Source organism: Zootoca vivipara, chromosome 1 (genome assembly GCF_965207765.1).
Source record: "Zootoca vivipara chromosome 1, rZooViv2.hap1.1, whole genome shotgun sequence".
NCBI classification, from domain to species: domain Eukaryota; kingdom Metazoa; phylum Chordata; class Lepidosauria; order Squamata; family Lacertidae; genus Zootoca; species Zootoca vivipara.
The window spans coordinates 11887801-11911933 of NC_142582.1; the positions used below are offsets into that span (position 1 = coordinate 11887801).

The 24133-nt window shown below is 42.1% G+C and overlaps 1 protein-coding gene across 7 annotated transcripts in view; it reads right to left on the reverse strand.

Annotated features, from left to right (window-relative positions):
* PLCL1 (phospholipase C like 1 (inactive)) overlaps positions 1-24133 on the reverse strand; it is a 196995-nt gene that overhangs the window by 80523 nt on the left and 92339 nt on the right. For 2 of the 7 annotated variants that reach the window (XM_088651757.1, XM_088676972.1), the window contains one exon: positions 6016-6084. The exons of 4 other annotated variants lie outside the window; for them this stretch is intronic. Coding sequence is in view for 1 of the 3 variants with exons in the window: in XM_088676885.1 (XP_088533011.1) it covers positions 4944-4961 (18 nt within the window). In the remaining 2 variants the exon portion in view is untranslated. Of the gene's footprint in view, positions 1-4943; positions 4971-6015; positions 6085-24133 lie in introns of those variants that run through there. One more of the 7 variants, XM_088676885.1, reaches the window with a different exon arrangement.

Genomic DNA, 24133 nt, shown 5'->3' on the forward strand with positions numbered 1-24133 from the left:
TCAGGCTGAGAGATTGCTCAATATGCTATTCATTGTCACACGACAGGAGCACAGAGGTGGAGAGAGCATGATGTGTGTGCTCCTTTCCATCATCCTGACAGCCGGTTTGTTTTTAATCTTCTGAAATCAACGTTATTTATTCATATTCCTCTGCAATTTCCCTACCATTCTGTCACATGATAAACAGAGGTCCATGCTAAAGCAGAGGTAGAGGACATGAGGCCCTCCAGATGTTGCTGGACTACAACTCCCATCATCCCTGACCATAGAGCACTGGGATGAAGGGAGTTGCAGTCCAAAGACAATTGAAGGGCACCTCATTGGCTATCGCTACTTAAGATTATTCCTTTTAAAAACACCTTTTTCTTTTGGTTATGCTCTTGAGCAGTGCTTTTTTCTGGGGGACGCAGGGGTATGCATACCCCTAAACATTTTGTGAATCTTTGTACTTTTGTCCACTTACTGTATTTATTTTTCCCGATTTGAACTATAAAATGATGGTTTTCTTGAGTCAAAATGAGAGTACCCCTAAACATTTTTTTAGAAAAAAAAGCACTGCTCTTGGGGGGATGGGGTTGTGTGAATTTCCCCATTAAATTCCATCCACATGTCCCCTACATTGGAATTAGAAACCATTTAAAAATGTGCTGATTGCTTAAGCTTTTTGTTGTCAAAATCAAACCACTTTTTTTAAAAAAAAATTAAACAATTAAGAACTCCTATTCCCCATCCCTCTCTTCACTATACTTACCTAAATCCCTCCCCTAATCAAAGATTGTGCTCATCAAGAGGTAGAAACTAAAATAAGATGCCAGAGTAATCATGGAGGGGATAGGCAGCTGCAGCAGCAATTCTCATGAAAAGAAAGTTTGTCGAGACATCCTGGAACCATTCTGACACTGCTAATTGGTTAGTCTTTCCAAGAGGAAGGCAATCAACTTTTTTAAAAAAAAAAACCAAAAAATAAATAAATCCATTTTAATAGCTGGCAGGATCCTTGTTAATAAACTTTAGTAGAACACAGTGGCTGCGCCTTATCTCAAGAACTATAGCCCACCATGAAAAAGGCAAATTTTTGTGTCTCTTGTATCCATGTGAAAAAGAAAATGTTTTATCTGGCATCTTCAGTGACAACCTAACAGGAACATATTGCCTTGGCATGCCATTGTTCCCAGGCTCCTCCTTTCCCTTCTATCCAGCCAGCAAGAACCTCATGTGATCGAAGAGCCCAATCCTCCTCCTCGAAGTCTAAGTTAGGAGCAGCACCGAGCAGCTGCCAAGAAAAGTCATGTCTGGCCTTCCACAAAACCCTGCCAGGCTGGGGGAAGGGAGGGTTCCCTGTCCCCTGCTTCCCTTTTTCTTTTTAACAAATAAAAAGCTTTCCACACATCTACATCTTTCCTAGTGGTATTTAGTTTGCATGTTTCAAGTGAAGGCTACAATGCACCGTGCAATACACACCCAGATTCCGGGAGTCTGGAGTAAGTTGTTCTGAAGATGAAGATGAGAAGGGAAGGGCTGGGGAAGAGGGCTGTGTGTGAAGATATCAAAGCCAAATCATGCGAACAAGAGGGCTTTTTGCTGTTTATGTGGCAGCCAAAATCTCAAATGAAAAACAAAGGGACAGAGAGAATATTAGCTACACGAGGAAGCGTCTGTAAATGAAGCGAGGCTGTTGAAGCACCCATTGCATCTGGCCATGCAATTATCGGTATGGAATTCTTAGTCTCAAAGAAACTTAACCCTTGTGAGGTGAAGCCGCTGAAGGCTGGTTCTTGAAAGCCTCATACAGCTGGCTCAGTTCTCAAATGAAAGGAACTCATGCCTCAGGGGCTACCAACCTCCAATTCTGAGGTTACCTAAGGCCCTGAACTTGCTCCAGCCACTAATTTGTTCACATGACGCAGTGATTTGAGAGCAATGAGAAAAATCAAAAGGCTGTTCATTTTGGGACCAAGTAAATGTTAAAACACATTCATTTTAAATCATCAGGGTTTCTCATTTTTGTTACCTGGAGTTCATACCTCTATAGGGAAACATAGGCTTTTATGCATGTGTGCAAGTATTGCTTGCTGACTGTCACATCAAGAAATGGTTCTGTCTGTGCAAATGAGTCACTGCAGCTGGACTGCCACAGCCGGAACATTCGTATTACACACTATCAATGCAAACACATTTTCAACATGCATTCTGCTGAGAAACCTTTCATAAAAAGTCATTAAACAACGGGGAAACAAATGAGATACACAGGCATGTAAGGCAATGAATTAGCCTCAAGATGGGCCCTTGACCCATAATGTAATCAGGGCAAGGAAAAATGTATAGAGGTGAAAGCGGGATTGCAAAGGCAGGTCCTGCCCCCAGCTCAGTAAAAAGGTCTCCGTGGAGCCCATGTAGATCCCATTACTGTATGTGCATGCATGTAGGGCTTTCTCTGTGCAATCAGGAACCCAGGAAAAGCAAGTTTCACCAAACACATAAAGTTCCTGCTAATGTACATTCCAGCAAACAACTGCCTTTCCCAAAGTGTTGTTTTATTTGGACCAGGTTCCTCTCAATTACAGAGTTTCCATACACTCCCCTTCCTTTGTATGGAGGGACTGGAGCCCATTACAACTGCTAACCAGCAGCATTATTTTCTCTCTGTTTTGTTCCAGCAAACAAAGCAGTACAACTCCAGTTCTTTAACTGTGTTTCTCTCCCTGCAAACATTGCATTTTACAAAGGAAGGGAAGGGCTATTGTTTTGCTTGTTATTTTAGCACTGCTCCAAGAATGACGGATTCCCCTGCTGCTTTGTCCCCATTTCCCCTCACGTTCTGTGTGCCCCACAGGATGTCACACTCGATTCACCTACTTGAAAGTTTGAAGTGGAGTCTCTGTCTTATTCACAACAAGCCTCTCTTGCTGCCCTGCCAGATTTGCTAATTGTTGCCAGTACAGTGTATTAAGGGGAAGAAGAAATGAAAACTTATTTATGGGTGTGACTAAATTTTCCATGGTCAAATCTCAATTACGTAGGTCAAACAGAATTGTCTTCTGAAAATATTAATTACATGAAGGTGGTGGTGATGCTTTCAAGCAATCAAAACAATTCACTTTGTAACTGTAACCAGTCTTGAAAGGAAGAGAAGGGAATGGTTAAAATCTGGCCCTTCAGACGTTGCTGAACTGAACTCCAGCTCCCATCAGCCTCAGACAGCACGTCCCAATGTTCAGCAACATTTGGAGGGACACAGACAAGATAAATTGGTATTACAGTCCTTTCTATTGCAGATGGAGGCAGCATATCTGAAGCTGCAACAGAGTGGTTTGCCCTGAGGCCACCTACTGAATTCACAGCAGAGGCAAGATTAAAACCAGAGGCTTCCTGATTTGTAGCTCAGTATCTTAGCAGACAGGGACCCAGGTGGCGCTGTGGGTTAAACCACTGAGCCTAGGGCTTGCTGATCAGAAGGTCGGCGGTTTGAATCCCTGTGACAGGGTGAGCTCCCGTTGCTTGGTCCCAGCTCCTGCCAACCTAGCATTTCAAAAGCACGTCAAAGTGCAAGTAGATAAATAGGAAGCGGGAAGGTAAACGGCATTTCCGTGTGCTGCTCTGGTTTGCCAGAAGCGGCTTTGTCATGCTGGCCACATGACCTGGAAGCTATACGCCGTCTCCCTCGGCCAATAATGCAAGATGAGCGTGCAACCCCAGAGTCAGTCACGACTGGACCTAATGGTCAGGGGTCCCTTTACCTTTACCTTTACCTTTATCTTAGCAGACAAGCCGCACCAGCTAACTTTTCATTGATTGTATGCTGTTGTTGTAAAACAATATTTACTAACATGAAAAAACCATTAAGTGAAGTGGTACAGACTAACTGGCCAAAACAGCCATCCAATTTTTTACAGAGACATACCGCTTTGCACCTCTGAATTTTCTTGCCTGCCACCTCTATTGGGTCCCGCCAGAGGTATAAGGTTTTGTTTTAAAAGTCTCATGATGGTACTTCATTGTAGTTCCATCTGCCTTGCCCATCTAGCCCTAGCCTCACCTATATCTTTGGTCAGCCCCTTTTCTTAAAGAAACAGACAATTTAACTCTAATATAATACATTTCAAGAAAGAAGAAAATAGTGTAAGTGCTCTGCCTGGCCCACCTATTGTGTCAGGGAGCCAGCCCAGCAGAGGCAATAGCAGAGTGTGAAATGAACATTGTAAATCTTACAGCAATGCTCCCATGCTACAAGTGTGACTTAGACCAGAACTTTGTGCCTTTTGTTACCAGATGAGAACAGAATGTGGAACTACCGGTAGATGGGCCCTTGTCTAATTCAGCTGGGCTTTTCTTTTGTACCTGCCTATGCCAACTCGCTTTCACCACTGGGTCCTAATTTACACAATCCCATATCCTCCAACATTTCTCTGATGAAAATAAGGATGTCCTAGGGGAAAGCGGGACATTCCAGGATCAAATCAGAAACTGGGACAGCTTCTGTAAATCTGGGACTGTCCTGGAAAATAGGAGCATTTGGAGGGACTGCAATCCTGAGGCTGCTCATGACCAACGAAATGTGCAGAGAGTGACCCCAGGAGGGAGGGAGGAAAGAAACCAGCTAAAGCTTAGCAGCTCCTGTGAACGACGTCTTTATCCCTTATTTATTCAGGAACGTTTTCTCTTTCTCTTCATCTATTTCTACATGCCTGTCTTCTCACCTCTCTTCTAACAATACTTGATCTTTGCAAATTATTTTACAAACTGATCTGATCCCCACCCCGCAGACCATTGTGCGGACTGGAACATGGTGATTTGCTGCTTTTCTCACTTCCCAAAAAGTTGCAGTGCAGTTCTCAGGTTGGGGGGGGGGGAAGAAAATATATTTTTAACAGTGGCTTTTTTTGAGAGAGAGAAAATAGTTTTAGAAATGCTAAATTTTGAGAAAATAGTTTAAAAATACTTACTGAAATGCACATTTTCATGCAGATGATTATCGTTATTATTAAATGTGAAGATGGGACAGAATGGACCTACAGCTCACAGATGAAAATGATGTAGACCAGAGACAGACCAAGCCATCCATTCCTAACCTCTTGTTCTGTGATTCAAAACATATTCTGAGCACATATCACATATTTTATATAAAGCAGGGATGTGAAACCTGCAGATATAGGTAAACATCAGCCCCAGCCGTCACAGTCAATAGTCAGGTATGGTGGCAATTGTAATCCAACAACATCTGGAGGGCCACAGGTTCCCCTTCCCTGATATAAAGACATACAAGTTTAAGCATTCCCAGGATTCCTCCTTCAGGAACTGCATTTACCACAAACTGAGTTTTTTTGTTTTTAAAAAGACATTACATATATTTTTAGATTTTATTTTTTTTAATGCAATGGAGCATCTGGAGGAGAAGCTGGGTCTGGTGGTTTAGAGATCTCATCTTAGAAACCACTGGGGTAGGAAATACAGCCTCTGCTACAACAAAAATAGGCTGCATTTGGTATAAATGGGAGTCTTCAAAATAGGATAAGATTACAGGGACAGTTTCAACCTGACCCACGGAACTAGTGCTAGAAATCTTAATGCCAAGGTGGGTCCCAATTGGGCTTCCTGTGGCCATGTGCTCTAAAAATGACAGGTACTACTCAAACAACCGAGGAAGTCCTGGACTTCCTGGGGATGTGGGAGGGGGGTCAGTTAGCAAGGAGCTGATAGAGGAAAGACTACTGCAGATGAGTATTCTTACAGCCCTGTCTCTTGTACCCAGAAAAGTATTCCCATGTGCAGCTGAGCTTTTTAAAGCATGGGTAAAAATATCTCAAGTGGGCCGTTCAAAACGTATGTTGTAGAACGGCACATTACACATCGCTTAATGTCACATGTATATGGCTGACAAGCATTGGTCCAGGCTTCAAATTAACTGATTGTCTGTGGCAAGTAGAAGAAGTTCCCTGCAGGTTAAGTAGGCTGATTTGCTTCAGATTCAGTTGAGTGCCCAGGTGTGGTGCCACAGAATCCTCTATTCAGTCTCACCTGTAAAGGGTGTTAGCCTTGCTTCAAAATCTACTCTGCATGCTGACTGGGTGAAGTGAAAAACTCCTCCTAGAAAAGCACACGGATTGCACAAACAACGGAATAAAGGTTTCCTTGGATCCCATCAAAGTACAGTAGATTTTAAATTTCCATTTTGCATCCCAAGGGAAGACAGCTGGGGAAAACCTGCCTCATTCCAAGGCAGACCATTGATCCATCTAGCTCAGTACAACCTACATTGACTGGTAATGGCTCTCCGGGATTTCAGACAGGATTCTTTCACAGCCCTACCTGGATTTGTAAAAAATAGTAACACAGTAATGATAATAATAAGCATCATCATCATCCCATAACTGAACAGCAAGTTAAAGCTTTAGGCTGCAATCCTATGCACACTTGCCTGGGAGTAAGTCCTACTAAACTCAATGAGGCCTACTTCTGAGTAGGTAGGGTTGCAGTGCCAAGTTTCCTGCAAACGGCATTCAGCCTTACAGAGATCTCTCATACCTTGCTTTCCTCTGCATATCTCCTTACTAAAAGAAAATAGTGCCCTTTATTTCACTTGTCAGTATTATCCTTTGTCTTTCTCACTTGCTTGACCTTCCTTGTCAGGAATTCCCGCATCTCTTCTGTCTCCTCTAAGCAATGGTTATACATCCTATTGTTCAAAATATTCCAGTCTCTGGCTATAGCTATGCCGCTTACCATCGTCATCACCAATGGGCTTTAGAAGTCACACCACGCTAATTAAAGAAGACCCAAGCAACACTTCTCAGGATCTCCGGAGAGGAATAACCACAGCAACCGCCACGCAGCTAGGTGCCCTTCCCTTCCTCTCTACAGCTTTTAGGTGAGAGAGACAATCTGGGGAGGAGACCCAAACACCCCCAATACCAATTACTGCAAACCGCAGGAAACTGCAGCTGCAATCAGACCCTGCTTGCAGGCTTCCTATGCTCATCTGGTTGGTTACTGTCGGAACAGGATGCTGGACTAAATGAACTTTTGGCCTGATCCACCAGAGCTCTTCTTATGTTCTTAAAGAGCTGTCTACCCTGCAAGCTTTTCATGGAAAGCTTTGTACAAATACCACAGGTTGAAAAGCAGATATGCTGATGCTTGAAAGTATAAACAAGGGCTGCACTGCAGTTCTTTAAGCCTACATTAAAGGAAAAAACAAAAAGCACAGCTGCAAGCATATACTCCAGACATCCCCAAACTGTTAAGTTGAAGTGGATACATGCTCAGCTGGCATCTTTAGGAACAGGAGTTGGGAAGATTGCAGGGACAGGAAACCAAACGCATTGGATGAAGACATTCCCACCTGCTTTCTTATGTGTACAGCAACAGAAAGGTTGGGATATCATTGCAGTGATTAATATAAATAATATACCTGAAGAAGTGTCTCCACCCCCATCGTTCAGCCCAGACACTGAGGTCCAGCTCCGAGGGCCTTCCAGCGGTTCCCTCACTGCGAGAAGCAAAGTTACAGGGAACCAGGCAGAGGGCCTTCTCGGTAGTGGCGCCCACCCTATGGAACACCCTCCCATCAGATGTTAAGGAAATAAAGAACTATCTGACTTTTAGAAGACATCTGAAGGCAGCCCTGTTTAGGGAGGTTTTAAATGTTTGATGTTTTATTGTATTTTTAATATTTTATTGGAAGCCACCCAGAGTGACTGGGGAAACCCAGCCAGAGGGGCGGGGTATTAATAATAATAATAATAATAATAATAATTAATAATAATAAAAATGTGCCGAGAAACAACCTTATTGCATTTTAAGCGGCTGATGTGTACTCAGTTCCCTTCCAAAGAATCTCTACCTCCTCTTTCTAGTAAACTTCCATGGGCAGAAATCCTACACAGAAGCTGCTCCCAAGCCATTCAGTTCAATGAGATTTAAGCGGCCTGGCTCATTTGTGCAGGATTCATTTCAGCCACTGTGAACACTTGAATATGCAGTTCTCTGGGGAGCCAAGTATCTACATGCTACTGAATGTCGCCCAACCAAATACAGGCAAAGAATGCATTCTTCTTGAAAATCTATTCCCCCCCCCCCAAACGAATGCACTTCCAAGGCTGCTTTCTACTCTTGCCCTTTGAACTTTACGTAGTTACTAGACTCTGGGAGAACCTTCTTCCCATCATAAAATCATGTACTACAGACTTTTGAATTCAGTTCCCTAGTGGAAATTAAGGCTATAATTCAGGGGTGCAGAATGTCAGGCACTGGATGTGTAGTCTGTAGGACTTTACCAAGGCCAAGCTCTTCTCCTAAGGCCACACCCCTCATCAGCCCTGCTCCACACACCCAGGTGTTTTTGCCCGGCTGAAATGTGTCATTGAACTGTGATCACGCCACCTGCTTACCAAGTGAGAGAATGGAAGAGTGTGTGGCTGTGGGTGTGTACATGCAGACTTTTGCGTGGCTAGAATGTAGCTTACTATACAAAGGTAAGAAGAGCCCTAAAGATGTTGCTTGACTGCAACTCTCAGCAAATCTGACCGTTGGGACTGATGGGCCTTGGAGTCCAACAGTATCTGAAGGGATGCTGGGTGGCCAGCCCTGGCCTATGTCTAAAGCAGCCTTCCCAAACCTGCTGCTCTCCAAATGTTATTGGACTCCAACTCCCATCAGACCCAACCAGTATAGACAATAGTCAGAGATGATCGAAGTTTTAATCCAATAACATCTGGAGGGCACCAGGTTCAGAGAGTGCACTGGTGCAGTAGAGGATTCCCAAAGCAGAAGAATTAAACAAAATAGCCTTTGATTTTACAGGGTATTTCAGAGCCTATTTCATGATCCAGAGTCTGTATGATAGAGAAAGTGGATTTCTCAAAACCTTTATCAAATAGCCAGCTTTGTGATCTGCTTCCCTTATATAAAATCTTCTATACAGTGGTACCTCTGCTTACGAATTTAATGCGTTCCGAACACACATTCATAAGTCGAAAAAAATTGTAAGTCGAATCCCATAGGAATGCATTGGGAGAAAAAATTCGTAAGTAGAAGCAACCCTATCTAAAAATTCGTAAGTAGAAAAAAATCCTATCTAAACCGCATCCAAGATGGCGGATAGGGCTCCATTCGTAAGTAGAAACATTCGTAAGTCGAGTTATTTGTAAGTAGAGGTACCACTGTATACCACATTGGGTAAATAAATAAATCAACACCAGAAAAAACAGGCATCAAACATGCTTACCAGTATAATTCAAATTTATAGCCTTATAAACCTGCCGTAGCAATTCTCAAATGCAATAAAAATGCAAGCCAAATGCTACAAAGCCAAATGCTCAAGCAATTTTTTTAAAAAAGAAATAATAAACACCCAAATGATGAATTAAAAGATCTAATGTGCAGCAAAAGAGAGTCAGAGCTAACTTCTGCTGAAATCATTGAGACTCATGAAATGTGCCAATTCCATTGACTGTGTCCTAGCACAAAGTGAAGTGAAGAGGTTCTAAAACTAATTTGGGGCATTTTGAGGTGATAGATAGGAAAATTATCCTTTCCAGCTGAAATCAACATGATTTAACTGCTTAACTTCCACTGAATCATGTCCTTTGTTATCTTGAGTCGATTCTCCAGTTCGTAAGGAAGGATATGCCATCTTACTTTTATGCTCAATGCCTTCATCAATATGTCTGGGGAGTTGGTGCAGCTAAATAGCTTAAATTATAGTGGTGAGCCAGGAACTCCTTGCCTTCTTGAGACTGGAGAGTTAATATATATGCAGCATTTCAAACTCTTACGTTCCAATGTGCTTTCTTATTCTCTCTCTCCAAAAAGACACAGTGATTATTTGTAGCTAACCAGCTTGCAGATCAGCATGTTCTTGCCTATTTCTGCCTTTCAAACACATTGCTGGGCAGGGAAGTAGGAGGCAACAGGTAATCATCAATAAAACGAAGTGCTCTCAAGTTGTTGCAGCATCACCCATAATATTTCAGCAGGAGATTGTTTTTGTTTTATGGTTGTCACATTTTGCAACTCTCCCCAGACCACGCCTGGCTAGGGTGTGCCCGGGAACTATGATAATGCCTCTCACTTGTCTGGATGAAGAACACAGAGGGGTGTGAGAGGGTTTGTAGACACTGAAAGTAAAATTCATGTTTGTCTCTGGCCCCAGTCACCACTAGCATTGGGGCCCTCTGAAGGTTGCCCAGATGAAATATGGTCTTCAGACTGAAAAGGGATCCCTCTCCCCACACACCCAGGAATACGAGGTTCTCTCCCAACCCAACTTTATCTTCAAAACGGCCCTGTTAGGTAGATTAGGCTGAGAGGAAATGATATGGCCAAAGTCTTATGGGACGTTTTCCAATGAATTTTTACTCCTTGATGCTCTTATTCCATTCAGCCAAGCGGGTAATTGAACTTTGTTGTTGTTTAGTCGTTTAGTCGTGTCTGACTCTTTGTGACTCCATGGACCAGAGCATGCCAGGCACTCCTGTCTTCCACTGCCTCCCGCAGTTTGGTCAGACTCATGTTGAGGGTAATTGAATTTACCCTCCCTTTATTAAGGCTAGGGGTGGGGAATCTGCAGCTTTCTAGATGTCATTGGACTACAACTCCCATCATCCCTGACCATTGGGCTATGTTGTCTGGGGCTGATTGGAACTGCAGTTCAGGAACATCAGAAGGGCCACAGGTTTGCCACCCCCTGCTTGAAGCTGACACTGTAACCCAGCTTTCCCCAACCTGCTGTCCTCTGGATGTTTTGGACTAAAACTCTTCATCAGCTATTTGGAGTTGTAGTCCAAACCATCTGCAGGACATGAAGTTGTGGGAGGCTGAACCAACCACTTTGCCTGAGATTTTCCACCTGTGGCCTGTGGAACATTAGTGGCCCATGAGCCGCATTCCAGTGTGTTGTAATATATGGTTTCTGACTCACACTTGCATGCTTAAAGGAGTTAGCCTGAGTTAAGGTTGCCAGTGGAGGTGCAGCTTAGGCTCCCAGCAGGCTTTTGCTTCCTCCCTCCCATTCTCTCAGTTTTTTCTCTTTGTGCTTCCCGGAGCAAACAACAAGCTATGAGGCCATGGGCTCCTGCAAGTGAACTGAATCTCTCTAAAAGGAGATTTTATACCCTGCATCTTTGCTAACCCAAGGATTGGGCTGTCCTTTTTGTACGGGACCAAGAACTTTCTTTTTAAAGTAGTTTGGAACTGGTTTTTTTTACTGCCAACAGATGGATTTGTTTGATGCAACTTCTGGAAACTCGGGTATGTAAAACATTCACTTATTTGCAAAGCTAAGTGTCTGTGATTCATTCTAGTGTAAGTATTTTTGTGGAGAACATTGGCTTAAAGATGGTAGATGCAAATCTAGTCAAGTTTTAGTGTGCTTGGTACATTCACCATTGTGCTTAGTTCTGCAGGAGAATAAGGAATCTCTTTTCCAAATCTCTCCCTCTGGTAGGTGATCCACATAAATGTTATGGAACTAAGAAAATCTGTACTTGACCTTGCCCCTTATCTATTTATTGTTTCTGATGATAGAGATCAAGGCCTAGGCCTGTGATTCCCATAATACAGTGCTGGTTTTGATGGTGATGCCAGCATTGAAGGGGGAAATGTTGTTAAAATATGAGTTACAGATGTGCTTTGATTTGTAAACATTTCCCATTCTGGGAAATGATATATAATGAATTGAAGAAAATGTTTAAACTAACCTTTTGCAAAGAAACCAGAAGCTTTTCTACTAGGTGTAATAGGAACAGTAATTCCCAAAGAATAGAAGAAATTATTTATGTACACCACAACAACAGCCTGGATCCTGTTACCCCAAAGATGGAAAGAACAACAGCTGCCAACAATAGAAGAATGGCAAATAAAACGTATGGACTATGCAGAAATGGCAAAACTGAAGGCAAAACTCAGAGACTCTGACAATGAGAAGTTTAAAAAAGAATGGGGGGAATTTATTGTGTACGTGGAGAAATACTGTAAACAAGTTGGTACATTGGCAGATTTAGATTAAGCACTTGTTAGTAAGGAATTAGAGAATGTAAAGGCGTAACAAGTGGATAAAGATGATAACAAAATGCAGAGAATGATGTAAGATGTAAAGAACCAGTAGAAGGGGGTGGAAGGAAGTCTTGAGGTTTAAAGAACCTCAAAACAAGGTTTGTAAAATAGTAGGATTTTTAATTAGAAGTATAAATGTTAGGTGGTGGTTTGGTTTTTTTATCTTTATTTCATTATTTTTGGAAAAAATAAAAAAAATTACAAAAAATGATTTGTAAAACAATCAAAACATTTACAAAGTGGGCCACTGTGACCCTCAGGAATTCTCAAACAGTCTACAAGAAAAATAAGTGAGGACCAGTGCACTACACTCCAGGTTTGCTTGCGCCTGTGTTCAAACCTTAACTAAAACAAACTATTAACACCAGAAGAAAGGTGAAGGTACCCCTGATCGTTAGGTTCAGTCGCGGACGACTCTGGGGTTGCGGCGCTCATCTTGCTTTACTGGCCGAGGGAGCCGGCGTACAGCATGACGCTTCTGGCGAACCAGAGCAGCGCATGGAAACACTGTTTACCTTCCCGCCGGAGCGGTAACTATTTATCTACTTGCACTTTGATATGTTTTCGAACTGCTAGGTGGGCAGTAGTTGGGACCGAGCAACAGGAGCTCACTCCATTGCGGGGATTCGAACCGCCAACCTTTCGATCAGCAAGCCCTAGGCTCTGTGTTTTAAACCACAGCACCACCCGCGTCCCACTAACATCAGGATACTAAGTGGGAAACAAAGGAGTGTGAAGACTGCTGTGTTAAAAAATCTCATTTTGCTTCTAACCCTGAAATGCTAATTAAGACAACCAATCTGGCCTGTGCCATCTCATCTCCTAAATGAGATGCTATTTTAACACTTAGCAACACTGGTACAACTTCAAGCTCTTCTGGGGGGGGGGGTGTTAACAGTCTGTTACTAAGTCCCCTGAAATCCCAGGCTTGAGCCTTCAGTGCCTCGAAGAGGCAGCCTGATCTTTATCGGCATTTAATCTATTTGCTGGCATTTTGTTGCAATCTTAGTAAGACATACCTGTTAACATTTTAAGTGAAAGGAAAGCAGACCACACAAAAAATCCTAGGCCCAGGGGGAGTAGGTGTAGAAAAAGAAAGAAAGGCCACCAAGGGCTCTTATATAAAACCAGAATTCCAATCCTCCTGAAACCACCCCAGAAATTAAGTTGATTCCCACAAAATGTTAAGACAGCCACCAGTTTAAAGGATTTTCTAAAAGTACCAAACTGGTAAGAAGTATTCATCCACCAATACCTGTGGCATTAGGCATTACAGCTAAGCAGGTGTCTTCCATATTAAAATGTAATACACGAGAGGTAAGGGGCCTGTGGCTCTCCAGAAACTCCTGAACTACAGTTCCCATCAGCATGGGCGGTGGCCATGCTAACATTTACTTCACATGCATTAACATGTACAGATCTATACAAATCTAAACTCGTTTCTGAACAATACTGCCATGGATGTAGATAAGCCTTGTAGAATATACTTATATAAGTAAGGGGGGGGGGACAATAATAAATGCAATAGTGTTTTTAACAGCATGAAAGGCTAAGGAGTTAGAATGAAGTGGTTAGTAAAAATCACAGACCTAAAGAGGCTGCAAAGGTTTAAAAACATATTTTTAGCCTATTCCTTTTTATGGCTCTCCATCCCACAGATGCTGTTTAATCTTGTGCTGCTAAAAACGGTGCCATATGGAATTCTTTTCAAGGAGTTTTTACTACAGCTTTTCCTCTCTTTTTTCACAGTGCTGTTAAAGTAGCAACACTTCTCAGTTACAGAGTGCTCTTTATGTTCAAAGCTGTTAATGGATATGGAACTGTAGGTTTCAGAACCAGAAGACAGCTATGATAACCTAGCTTGAATTTCAAGCATGTAATAAGCTGCGTACTTTTTGACTAATGAATCACTTGCACTTTTATGACTTCCGCTGCATATCCTCTTTTTCTGTCAAAACAGCATTCTGTGACTCAGGGTTCCTAGATGTAGTTTGCCTACAACCCTCATAATCTTTGAACATTGGCCACACTGGCAGGGGATTATGGAGGGTATAGTCCTATAACAACTGGGGACCCAAGGCTGGGAAAGGCAGTGGCAGAGCTAGCCGCTCGGGCACCCGGAGCGCCGCACATGCTGTGCACCCAGGGGTGGGGAGATCGGCCCAGGAGAGTGATTGGCCTGGTGGCGATCCGCCCAGGGAGTGTTTGGCGCAGCGGTGATCCATCCAGGGTGGCAGGGGCGTAGGAAGGGGGACGATGGGGGTGGTCCGCCCTTGTGTGATCCCAGAGGCGGGTGACAAAATCCCCCTCGGCGGATCGCCGCCATGCCAAACACCCCCATGGCCAATCGCCTGTCTGGGCGGATCGCCCCATCTCCGGGCCAGATCGCCTGCCCTCCTTTGTGCATCACTCCAGGTGCCCAAGCAGCTAGCTCCGCCGCTGCAGGGGGGCAGACGGTGCAACAGCGATCTGCCCGGGGGAGCTAATCGGCACAGCGGCGATCCACCCGAGAGGCGATTGGCACAGCGGCAATCCACCCAGGGGGATTTGGGGGGGGAGAAAACCTCTGGGATGACACCTGGGGCGGACAGTCCCCACTTCCTACGCCCCTGGGGAAAGGCTTGTTCAGGAACCACAGGTGGCAATTGATCAAACTGCTATAGATCCCCTGTAGAGGAACAATGTGCTTATATAGTCAGACTTGCAATTCCGGATACCATCATGAAGGAAATCTCTATTCCAATAGAATCCCTGGAAGGGACTGTTCTAATGTAGAGACTTTTTCACAAACTAATGAAAATTCACATGGTGTTCCCCTGAAGCTACTGCTGCAAAGTGTGAACTGAGTTTCTCTGTGGACTGGTGAACTCCACCCATAAGAGATAAACTCCTTGCCACTGGGGAGGGGGGTAGGAGATAGGGCACATCAAGAACTTCTAATCTTGCCATGGGTTGCTGATGTTTGTTATAACTAATTGAAGTGTAGGATTAAAATAAAAAAATTCCTTCAGTAGCACCTTAAAGACCAACTAAGTTTTTATTTTGGTATGAGCTTTCGTGTGCATGCACACTTCTTCAGATACAGTGAAATAGAAGTCCCCAGGCACTTATGTAGAGAAGGGGTGGGGAGGGGGTGGGGAGGGGGAGGGGAGGGGAGATCACTCAGAAGGGTGGTGGAAGTGGGTGATTGACTGACTGATAGCTGTTGATGACCGAAAACGACTGCAAATGGTTTTGCATGAAAAAGCAAGGGTTGAGATGGCTGAAGATCGCTTATCATGTATAATGAGATAAGAATCCGATATCTCTGTTCAAACCAGGTCCCTCCATGGTTTTGAGCTTGGTGATAAGTTGTAATTCAGCAACTTCTCTTTCCAGTCTATTTCTGAAATTCTTTTGTAGTAAGACAGCTACTTTGAGATCTTGTATAGAATGTCCTGGGAGATTGAAGTGTTCTCCTACTGGTTTTTCTGTCTTCTGGTTCCTGATGTCAGATTTATGTCCATTTATCCTTTGGCGTAGGGTTTGGCCTGTTTGTCCAATATAGAGAGCTGAAGGGCACTGTTGGCAATTTTCAAGTTTCTTGGTGAGCTTGTAGGATGTTAATCAGTGATTCATTAGCTAGGTTCAATGTTTTACCCTCTGTACTACTACAAGGAACATTCATGTCCTCATGGGATTAGAGAGCATGAGTCTTTTAATATCTTACTATAGTATCCATTTTGTGCAAAGCTCAAATTGAAATTACTGTTAGATTTAAGGACATCTGGGATGAACCAACTAGATGTTTAATTATTAACAGATTGTGGTTTTAGCAACAATAAAAATGTGAATGGGCCTTTCAACTGTCCTTCTGAACAATGGCTACTCACAGTTTCTAATTAAGGCCCAAGAATGCACACCATCAAATATATTGGTGAGCATTTCACAGGGCTATTGAAAACAATGCATTCTCCCCTGTCAAAATGACACCTGGATGAAATGACTCCTCCCATGAGGCTTATGTCCAATCTCCTACATTCCATGAAATGCAGCACAGGGAGATATTATCTACATGTTGCTCAGTCAAGATTTTCTCTCCCTTTCTGTTTCTGTATTTTAGAAATCTCACTGCATGCACTACTATTGTGATGCAGTGCACTTGTAAAAGAACCAAACTCTGCTTAGGGCCTATATCCCAGATGTACTGTACACAAAAATGGGGAAAATAGAAAAAACCAAAAGTCTATGTTCTGAGCGTCTTTGCTTTCTTCCCTCAAATTTTCACTTATAGGTGCATTTTGCTGCTAGTGATCCTCATGCTCCTAAAGCTGTTGTCCTTCCTAACCTCAGTTTTCAGAGCAAGGGATTGGTAACACTGGATAGAGATAACAAATTCTGGCAGGAGCATGACATCTGCCACCCTGCCAGATTATGCCACCTTTGGATTACATAGAACCCATGGACTGAATGCAAAGGGTTGCGAAGGAATATACGGTTGATCCTTCCCAGATTTTTCTTATCAGCCTATTGCATTGAGAAACAAAAGCCAGCATGTCTGCAAGGAGACATATGATGGTACTAAATCAGCCTGCAGGAGCCACATTGCTTACATGTTATGTTCTGTGACAAGGGAGAGAAATCACTTGAACCTCCATGAGTGTAACTGTGGAGGCGACAGCAGCCACATTGGTAAAGGTACATATATAAGGGGTGTCCAGTAGGAAAGCATCAAAAAGCCCACAAACCATAATCAGAAACTGATTGTACTCCTCAGACTGATTGATCTTGCCCTGGTATAATGGACAGGCATTGTTGAAACCAGATGGCAATTTTTATGGGAAAGAATGAAAGGACATCTCTGTGGATTTATGATGCTCTAAAACGGGTTATTTGGAAGCATGTCTCTTTGTTCCCAGTTTCATCTAATATTTTCATATACTCATTTTTACAGCTCATTAGTTGCAAAATCTAACATAATGAAGCCCCAGTCTAACTAGAGTCTCTTGGTGTCCTATTAAAATAATATGGTCATTAATACAATTCATAACTATTCATACAATCCAAAAGAGAACTAATGTTATAAATGACCCAATTGCTAAAGTGATGTTTTAATTAATATTTTTTCCAAGAATCTTATCATGCACAATTTCTTCTGCATGAGACAGTGTTGACCTGCAGGTCACTCATGTTTATGCCCCACAAAGCAATTTGTACACATAGCAGCCAGCTATAAAGCATCACAGTTAAGCATCATCTCCAAAATAATAAATAGATGGAAGTTTGCCATATTTCATAGACAAAGCTATGTAGCTTTTGTTTAGAAATAGTAAATTTGCCATCATTAAGATTCTGAACTTGGATATTGAACAATAGGGTAGAATATAAATATCTAAGAACTTATGAATGCTGCTGCCTTGTACCATTTCTGAAAATCCTTTGCCCTAACTTCTCAGATTAATCGACCATTTGGAGGATCACCCTCCGGAAAGCATATTGGGTTGAAAGCAAATAGATTCAATGCCCAGCCCATTCAGTGATAATATTAGGAATTGTGTAAGATAGAAAGAAATCAAAATAGTCACTTCTCCCACATGATAACGTTCATAGAGAGTTGGTCCCACCTCACCCAATCCCTTTTTTGTAAGGACTTCAGCTTTATCCCTATAGTTCTCAGTCCCAACTCATTTGTCCACATTTGCCTCACTATCCTCCTATCGTATTACCGGTAGGATTATTATAAACATTAATTTAACATCAACATTAATTTAGTTTATAAATCGCCTACCATGGAAACATATCTAAGTGATCAACAATTAAAAAAAAAACCACAATAAAAAAACTACTTCAAATCCAACACAGTTACACTTTAAAAGGCTTCTTGAAAAAGGTGGTAAGCAACCAGCATGGCATTTAAGTGGTGCATATGCTATTGGTGTACATGCACTCATGCACACAAGCACACGCACATACTTTATATAAACATACACACACAGCATCCTACAGTTTAAGAAAAGGGGAATAAATTATTTTAAATAAGTAAAAAAGTAAGCACTGTTCACTTCCTCCAAGTCTTCCATTTCCCACCTACGAGTTTAGATATATTTGTGACTGCCATTTACAAAATGGCAATCGAGTTACACCTACTAACATCATTAATGTAAATCTGTTCTTTTCAAAACGTACTGCCTTGTTATCTTCATCTGTACTTGTTGTTCTGATGCCCACTTTCAGTGCAATCTAATGCACCCACTTGTAAAGGTAATGTTAAAATAGGAATGAAAGTACAGTACTTTATTCTTTTTTTGCTTTTTCAGCCAATCCCGTTCATTCATGATCATCCAATCATCCTTTAAGTAGTCCTTGTAATATCAAAAGGCTGACTACTCAAATGGCTATGGTCATAGTGAATGGGGCATTTGCTTTTTGTGGTCTGGAATTTGGCAGAATTCCCTCTTTCTCTCTCTCTCTTTTTAGAGAACATCATACCCTTCCCTGGACAGCAAAGTCAGAAGGGATCAAAGGCTGACAATTTCCTTCTGGAAAATGTTCAGACTTGAGCAGAGTCTCCCTGCAAGGATTCTTCACAGCAATGGGAATGTGCACTTGCTCTTTAAATTTGTCACACGGATGAAACAACCAACAGGACATTCTGAGAATTCTACTGATTCTTAAAATCTTTGAGAGAGACTAAGCCAGGGATGGGGAATCCATGACTCTTCAGAAGTTATTAGACCACATTTTCCCATCATCCCCTGAACAGTAGTCATGCTGGCTGTGGAACTGGAATCCAACAATATCTGGAGGACCACAGACCCCCCATTCCTAGGCTAAGGAAAAAGGACTCCAACAAACCAGTTCCAGTGCACTGCACAGACCCTTTACTCTGCTCCAGTTCAGAGGGGTTATCCTGTGGCAAGGGATGCTCCACTCCTGGTCCACTTTGCAAAGACAAATGTAGCCCTCCTGGCCTCTCTAAAGGTGACACCCCACACCAGCTCTGTTCCATTCCTGCCCTGAAGTGATTTTGCCTGGCTAAATTGTATCCTTGGGTCTAGGATAATACCTCTTGCTTGCCTGGATGGAGGAAGAACATGGGTGTCAGGGGAGTGGGCGAGAGGGAAAAAAAACTTCGTTTTGGGATGGCTGGAATGTAGCATTCTGGAAACATCATATCTGCTGCTCTACCTACTTTTGTCTCCACCTACTTTCCCCTCGGACCACATCCACCCCTGGCATGTGCCCCTTGGAAGGTTACTGTATTTAAACAAAAACCATACCCTCCAACATTCCTCCGATGAAAACAGAGCCGCCCTGTTCCTTAATAATAATTTTACAATTTATACCCCACCCATCTGACTGGGTTGCCGCAGCCACTCTGGGCAGCTTCCAACATATATAAAAGACATAATAAAACATTTAAAAATTTCCCTGTACGGGGCTTCCTTCAGATAACTCCATACCCTCCAACATTTCTTCAGTGAAAATAGGGACATCTTAAGGAAATGCGGGACATTCCGGGATCAAATCAGCAACTGATCTAGCTTCTGTAAATCCAGGACTGTCCCTGGAAAACAGGGACACTTGGAGGGTCTGCAAAAGTATGTGTTACATATATAACCACATAGTCTTTCCCTGCCTCCATTTTCCTCTTGTGAACTTGTACGATGGCAAGGACCTGTCAAACCTGTCCTTTACAATGTGCCATGTATATAGACTGTATTATATCAATTAATAATAATAGTAATGATGATGATGGTAATGTAATTGAGGAATTCCTTTATGGAAAGGTGCCCTCAGGAAGACCTGTTCAGCTGAAGCTCTACTGACAGACACTCAAGCTGTGTACACACCATACATTAAAACACACACACACCCCACACACACATCCTGGGAACTATAGTTTGTTAAGGGGGCTGCGAATTGTACCTCTGTGAGGACTCAACTACAGTTCCCATGATTCTTTGGGAGAACTCATGTGCTTTATATGTATGGTATGTACACAGCCTCAGAATGCCTTCCTTTGCATAACCCATACATAGTTCCCTGCAACTGATATTGTCTCTATCTTTTTTCCTTTTTGCCATTTCATCCCTCCCACACCATTCCTATCACTCTAGTAAATGCCAGGGCAACATGTACCCAAAGGAATAGGAAGTTTCTTATCACAATATTCTTGACTGAGCCAAGCAATCACAAGAGGGTTTTAGGGAAGGAAGCAGCTTGTCTATCTGTAATGGACTAAGTGATGGAGAGGCAGGGGACAACAAAATTCATCCTTGAGCCCTGGAATCTCCTCTTCCTAGTGTGTAGCATAACTACAAAGTAGTAACCCAAAGTGTAACCCAAAGCCACACTCTTATCACTATTTTTCAGGCCAATGAACTATAAGTATTTCTGCCACACTGTTTGAACTGGTGACATTTGTGAATGCATATAGATAAAAGATAAAACTAAGCTCTTATGTGAAATGCTTGTCCAATCTGCAATCCCTTTAGGGTCATTATTTTTTATTTTAAAATAAAATAAAAATAAGAAATTTGTAGTGAAGCTGAAAGGCTTGTATACAATTATTTATAAGCAATATAAAACCTGGCACCTACTCAGACTGAAATTTGTGATAACTGAGAAAATCTAAAATATTATTGCAATAAACTCTTCTTTCTGTAATAGGCCAAATTGCCATAAAGAGACACATTCCAAGTTGTCCACTTTCTTTTCTTGTGCTACGTTCTGCTGCATAGTAAATCCTCCCCATATTCATCATTCTAAAGAGATTAACAATATTGTTCAGAGTGCTAGACCTAACTTTCTTTTTCCATAAAACACCACAAGAGCAGCATTCCAGCTGTATTGTAATCTCCACTGAATCCACTATCATCTTTCCCACTGTATCCTAGCAAGTGTCCCGTTGGAGCAAACATTAAAATCCAGAGATGTGATCCAGCCAAAGTTGAGCAATGTATTTAAAATGAGGGGATCCTTTAAAAACACATTGCCTACTTCTCCACCTGAGCTCAATGGGATTTACTAGTGCTCACAATAGACTGGATTTTACCACAAATGGTCTTTAAGCATTGTGGGAAAGGGCCACGCAGTATAAAGTGCAGGGTTTTAAAAACACTGTCCTCATGGGATAAGTGCATTAAGGCTGCAGTTCTGTACCCATCCACCTTGGAATAAATTGCCCTGGCATTTAAAAAGGATTAGGCATCTCTGATGATGAGCCCAAACCAGAAAAGTAACTTAGATCTTTATTCATGAAAGGTTGCAACAAAAGAACCTTGATGAGCTCATTTCCCTTCAGCAGCAGGAGGCTGAAAAATGGTTTGTTTGGCTCAAAATAGAGTTTTTAATTATTCAGCAATGTTATTAATTTACATTTAGTTAAATAAGGACCAAAAAAATAAAAAGGGCACATCTTCAGAATTCATGCAGCCATACTGGAAGCATCGAGGGAGATGATACTTGGAAACTTTGCCCAAAACAGAACGGAATAGGATGGAAATAACTCCATAATCAGGTGAGCATTTCAGAAAACTAAACATTTTCTTGGCATTTACTCTGCTCCGCATGTTTTCCAAAAAAATAAAAATAAATCCCCAGTAGCCTAGCATCTATCTGGTAACAACTCTATCAAGATCAAAACCTTTGGAGGAGCATAGTGGGTGCTATATTTCTGCCCCCCCAATCCACCTTCCACATTGACCATAACCAAACCAATACAGTTCGAGAGTTATCATGCCACTTTAAACAGCTATGGCTTCCTCCAAGGAATCCTGGAAACTGTAATTTGTTAAAGGTGCTTAGAGTTATTAGAAGACTGCTATTCCCCTCACAGAGCTACATTTTCCAGAGGTCCCTCAGAAAAATGAAAGTGGTTAAAAATCACAATCCCCCATACAAAAACTGCAGGCTTTTTACCCACTCAACATCATTTCATTCCTAAAATATGGAAGACTGCCTATAAATGATCCAATTCTGACAGGGAAACTCTTTCCCTCCTGATCTCAGTTGTATGTTTACAGTTACTCAGAGGTGTGGGGGAAATCACTATGCAATACTCCAGTAAACTAGACCTGAGCCCTAGCACTGAAATCCAACTCTGGTGCTAAGTTTTGGTGAGCCTTGACTCAAACAAAGCCTCGTAAGTAGGTTACTTTAGAAGAAGTACAAAATATGCTAAGGAATGAGCCAGACACGTGCTAATCAATGAGAGACGGCATTGATCTTGGCTGGGGAACAAAATCTTTCAATATACAGGTATAAGGATAGCTCCTTTCAAGGTGGAAGCAACACATGGGGAATTTCCATGCATGCAACTGGTGGCTTCCTTTCATTATTATTGCCTTTACTATGCCTTGCGAAGCAGTTCAAACTCACCAATGGAAAAAAATAAAACAGTGGCGGTGTTTTTCTGCCTCTTGTAATCTGGGGAAAGAGGCAATGATCCCTTCCCTCACCCCACAACCCAGCTTCATTTTCAGAAGTACTTAAATTTATATATACCACTTAACTTCACGCAGCATGAAACAGCAGCGGCCTTTTGTTTCCCACAAAAAGGTGGTTTGATGTTTGTCATGGTTTCAAAAGGCAAGTAAGCTGCAGGGAAGCCTTTCATATTGGATTAGAGTGCACAAGAGTGGGATGATGCCTTGTGCAATAAACTGCTTCATTATAGGTGGGAAAGGTAGTAGCAAGTAGGCATGTAAGTAAACCCCACCAAGCTGGCATATGTAGCTTCTGGAATCTTTCTAAATAGCCTAATGCAGGAGTAGCTTACCTGATGTTGGATTACAACTCCCATTATGCCTGACCATCAGTCACCCAGAATGGGGGCCAAGAGGAACTGAGGTTTGAGAACATATAGAGGGGATCTTCTCTAATAAGTCATGAATAGCCAGTAAAAAACTCATTTTGTTTGCTGTGGGCAATAAGGTGATACAAGAACCCAGACAATAATATGTTCAATATGAAAAAATAGTGTAGTTGTAACAATATGTTATTGTTGTTCTTAGGGAACAGTTCTTGCATCATTGTGGCGGCGCCATAACTCTTGGTGTAACAAATTCCCCCAAAGCACCTGTAGAATAGTCTGCTCCCAGGACTAATATTTACACCGTTGCATCCTGAGAAAAAACAGATATCACAGACATGCAAACTATTAGCTTCTATTGCTTTTCATAAGGTATGTCCATTTGTGGACAACAGCCTCAGCCAGAAGTTGGGCATTTAGCATTTGCCAATCTCATACTGTGGAGCACTCTTCCAGAAGAGATTCAGCAGGAACCCCACTTTTAACTTTCAGGCATCTCTTGAAGAATTATTTAAGCTAACAAGCCGACATAGTTTCTCAAGTAGCCAGTCCCTTCAATGCTTTTAATTGTTTTTATATTGCTCTACAGCACACTGCTATTTTACAATAGGACAATATATACTATTAAAAATAAATAAAATAAATAACAAAATATCCACCTCCACTTATAGGCAATGTATGCTTGTACAAACAAGTAATATAATCTGCCCTTCTCAATTAACATTTTTGAGCTACACTTAACTATTTTTCTTTATATATGATCCAAAAGATATGGACCCTTCCCCATTTCCTTCTAACTGAACACATGGAGGCATTACATCGTTTATACTTTACTGGGTTTTTTCATTTAGAAAATTGCTACAATGTTTTAATTCTTTCCACTGGTAAAGGCAAAATCCAGCTGGAAAATGTAGCAAGGATGAAAAAGTGGTACTTCTTCTTCCAGAGTGAACATGTGCATTTAATCCGTCTGTATTTGCCATTTAACTGGTTCCTTTTTATGTTATGTTTGGATTTCTAGGCAGTGCTACTGAAGAAGGGAATATCTACAAATAACTTTGGCTGAGTTAACATTTTGCTGCTATAGGCAGAGCCTGGCCCTGGCCCCAGCCAGATCTGCCTTCCTGTGAGTTGAAGGTCTCCAGTTAGAACCAGGACTGACCTCCCTCTTCAATGTATGGCTTTTCTGGCTCTGAACAGGTAAGCAAGAGTACCTGACAGCAGCCAAGTAAAGTGCTGAACAGAAATAAGGTACTTCAACAGTAGATCCTAACTGCCTTACTGGGG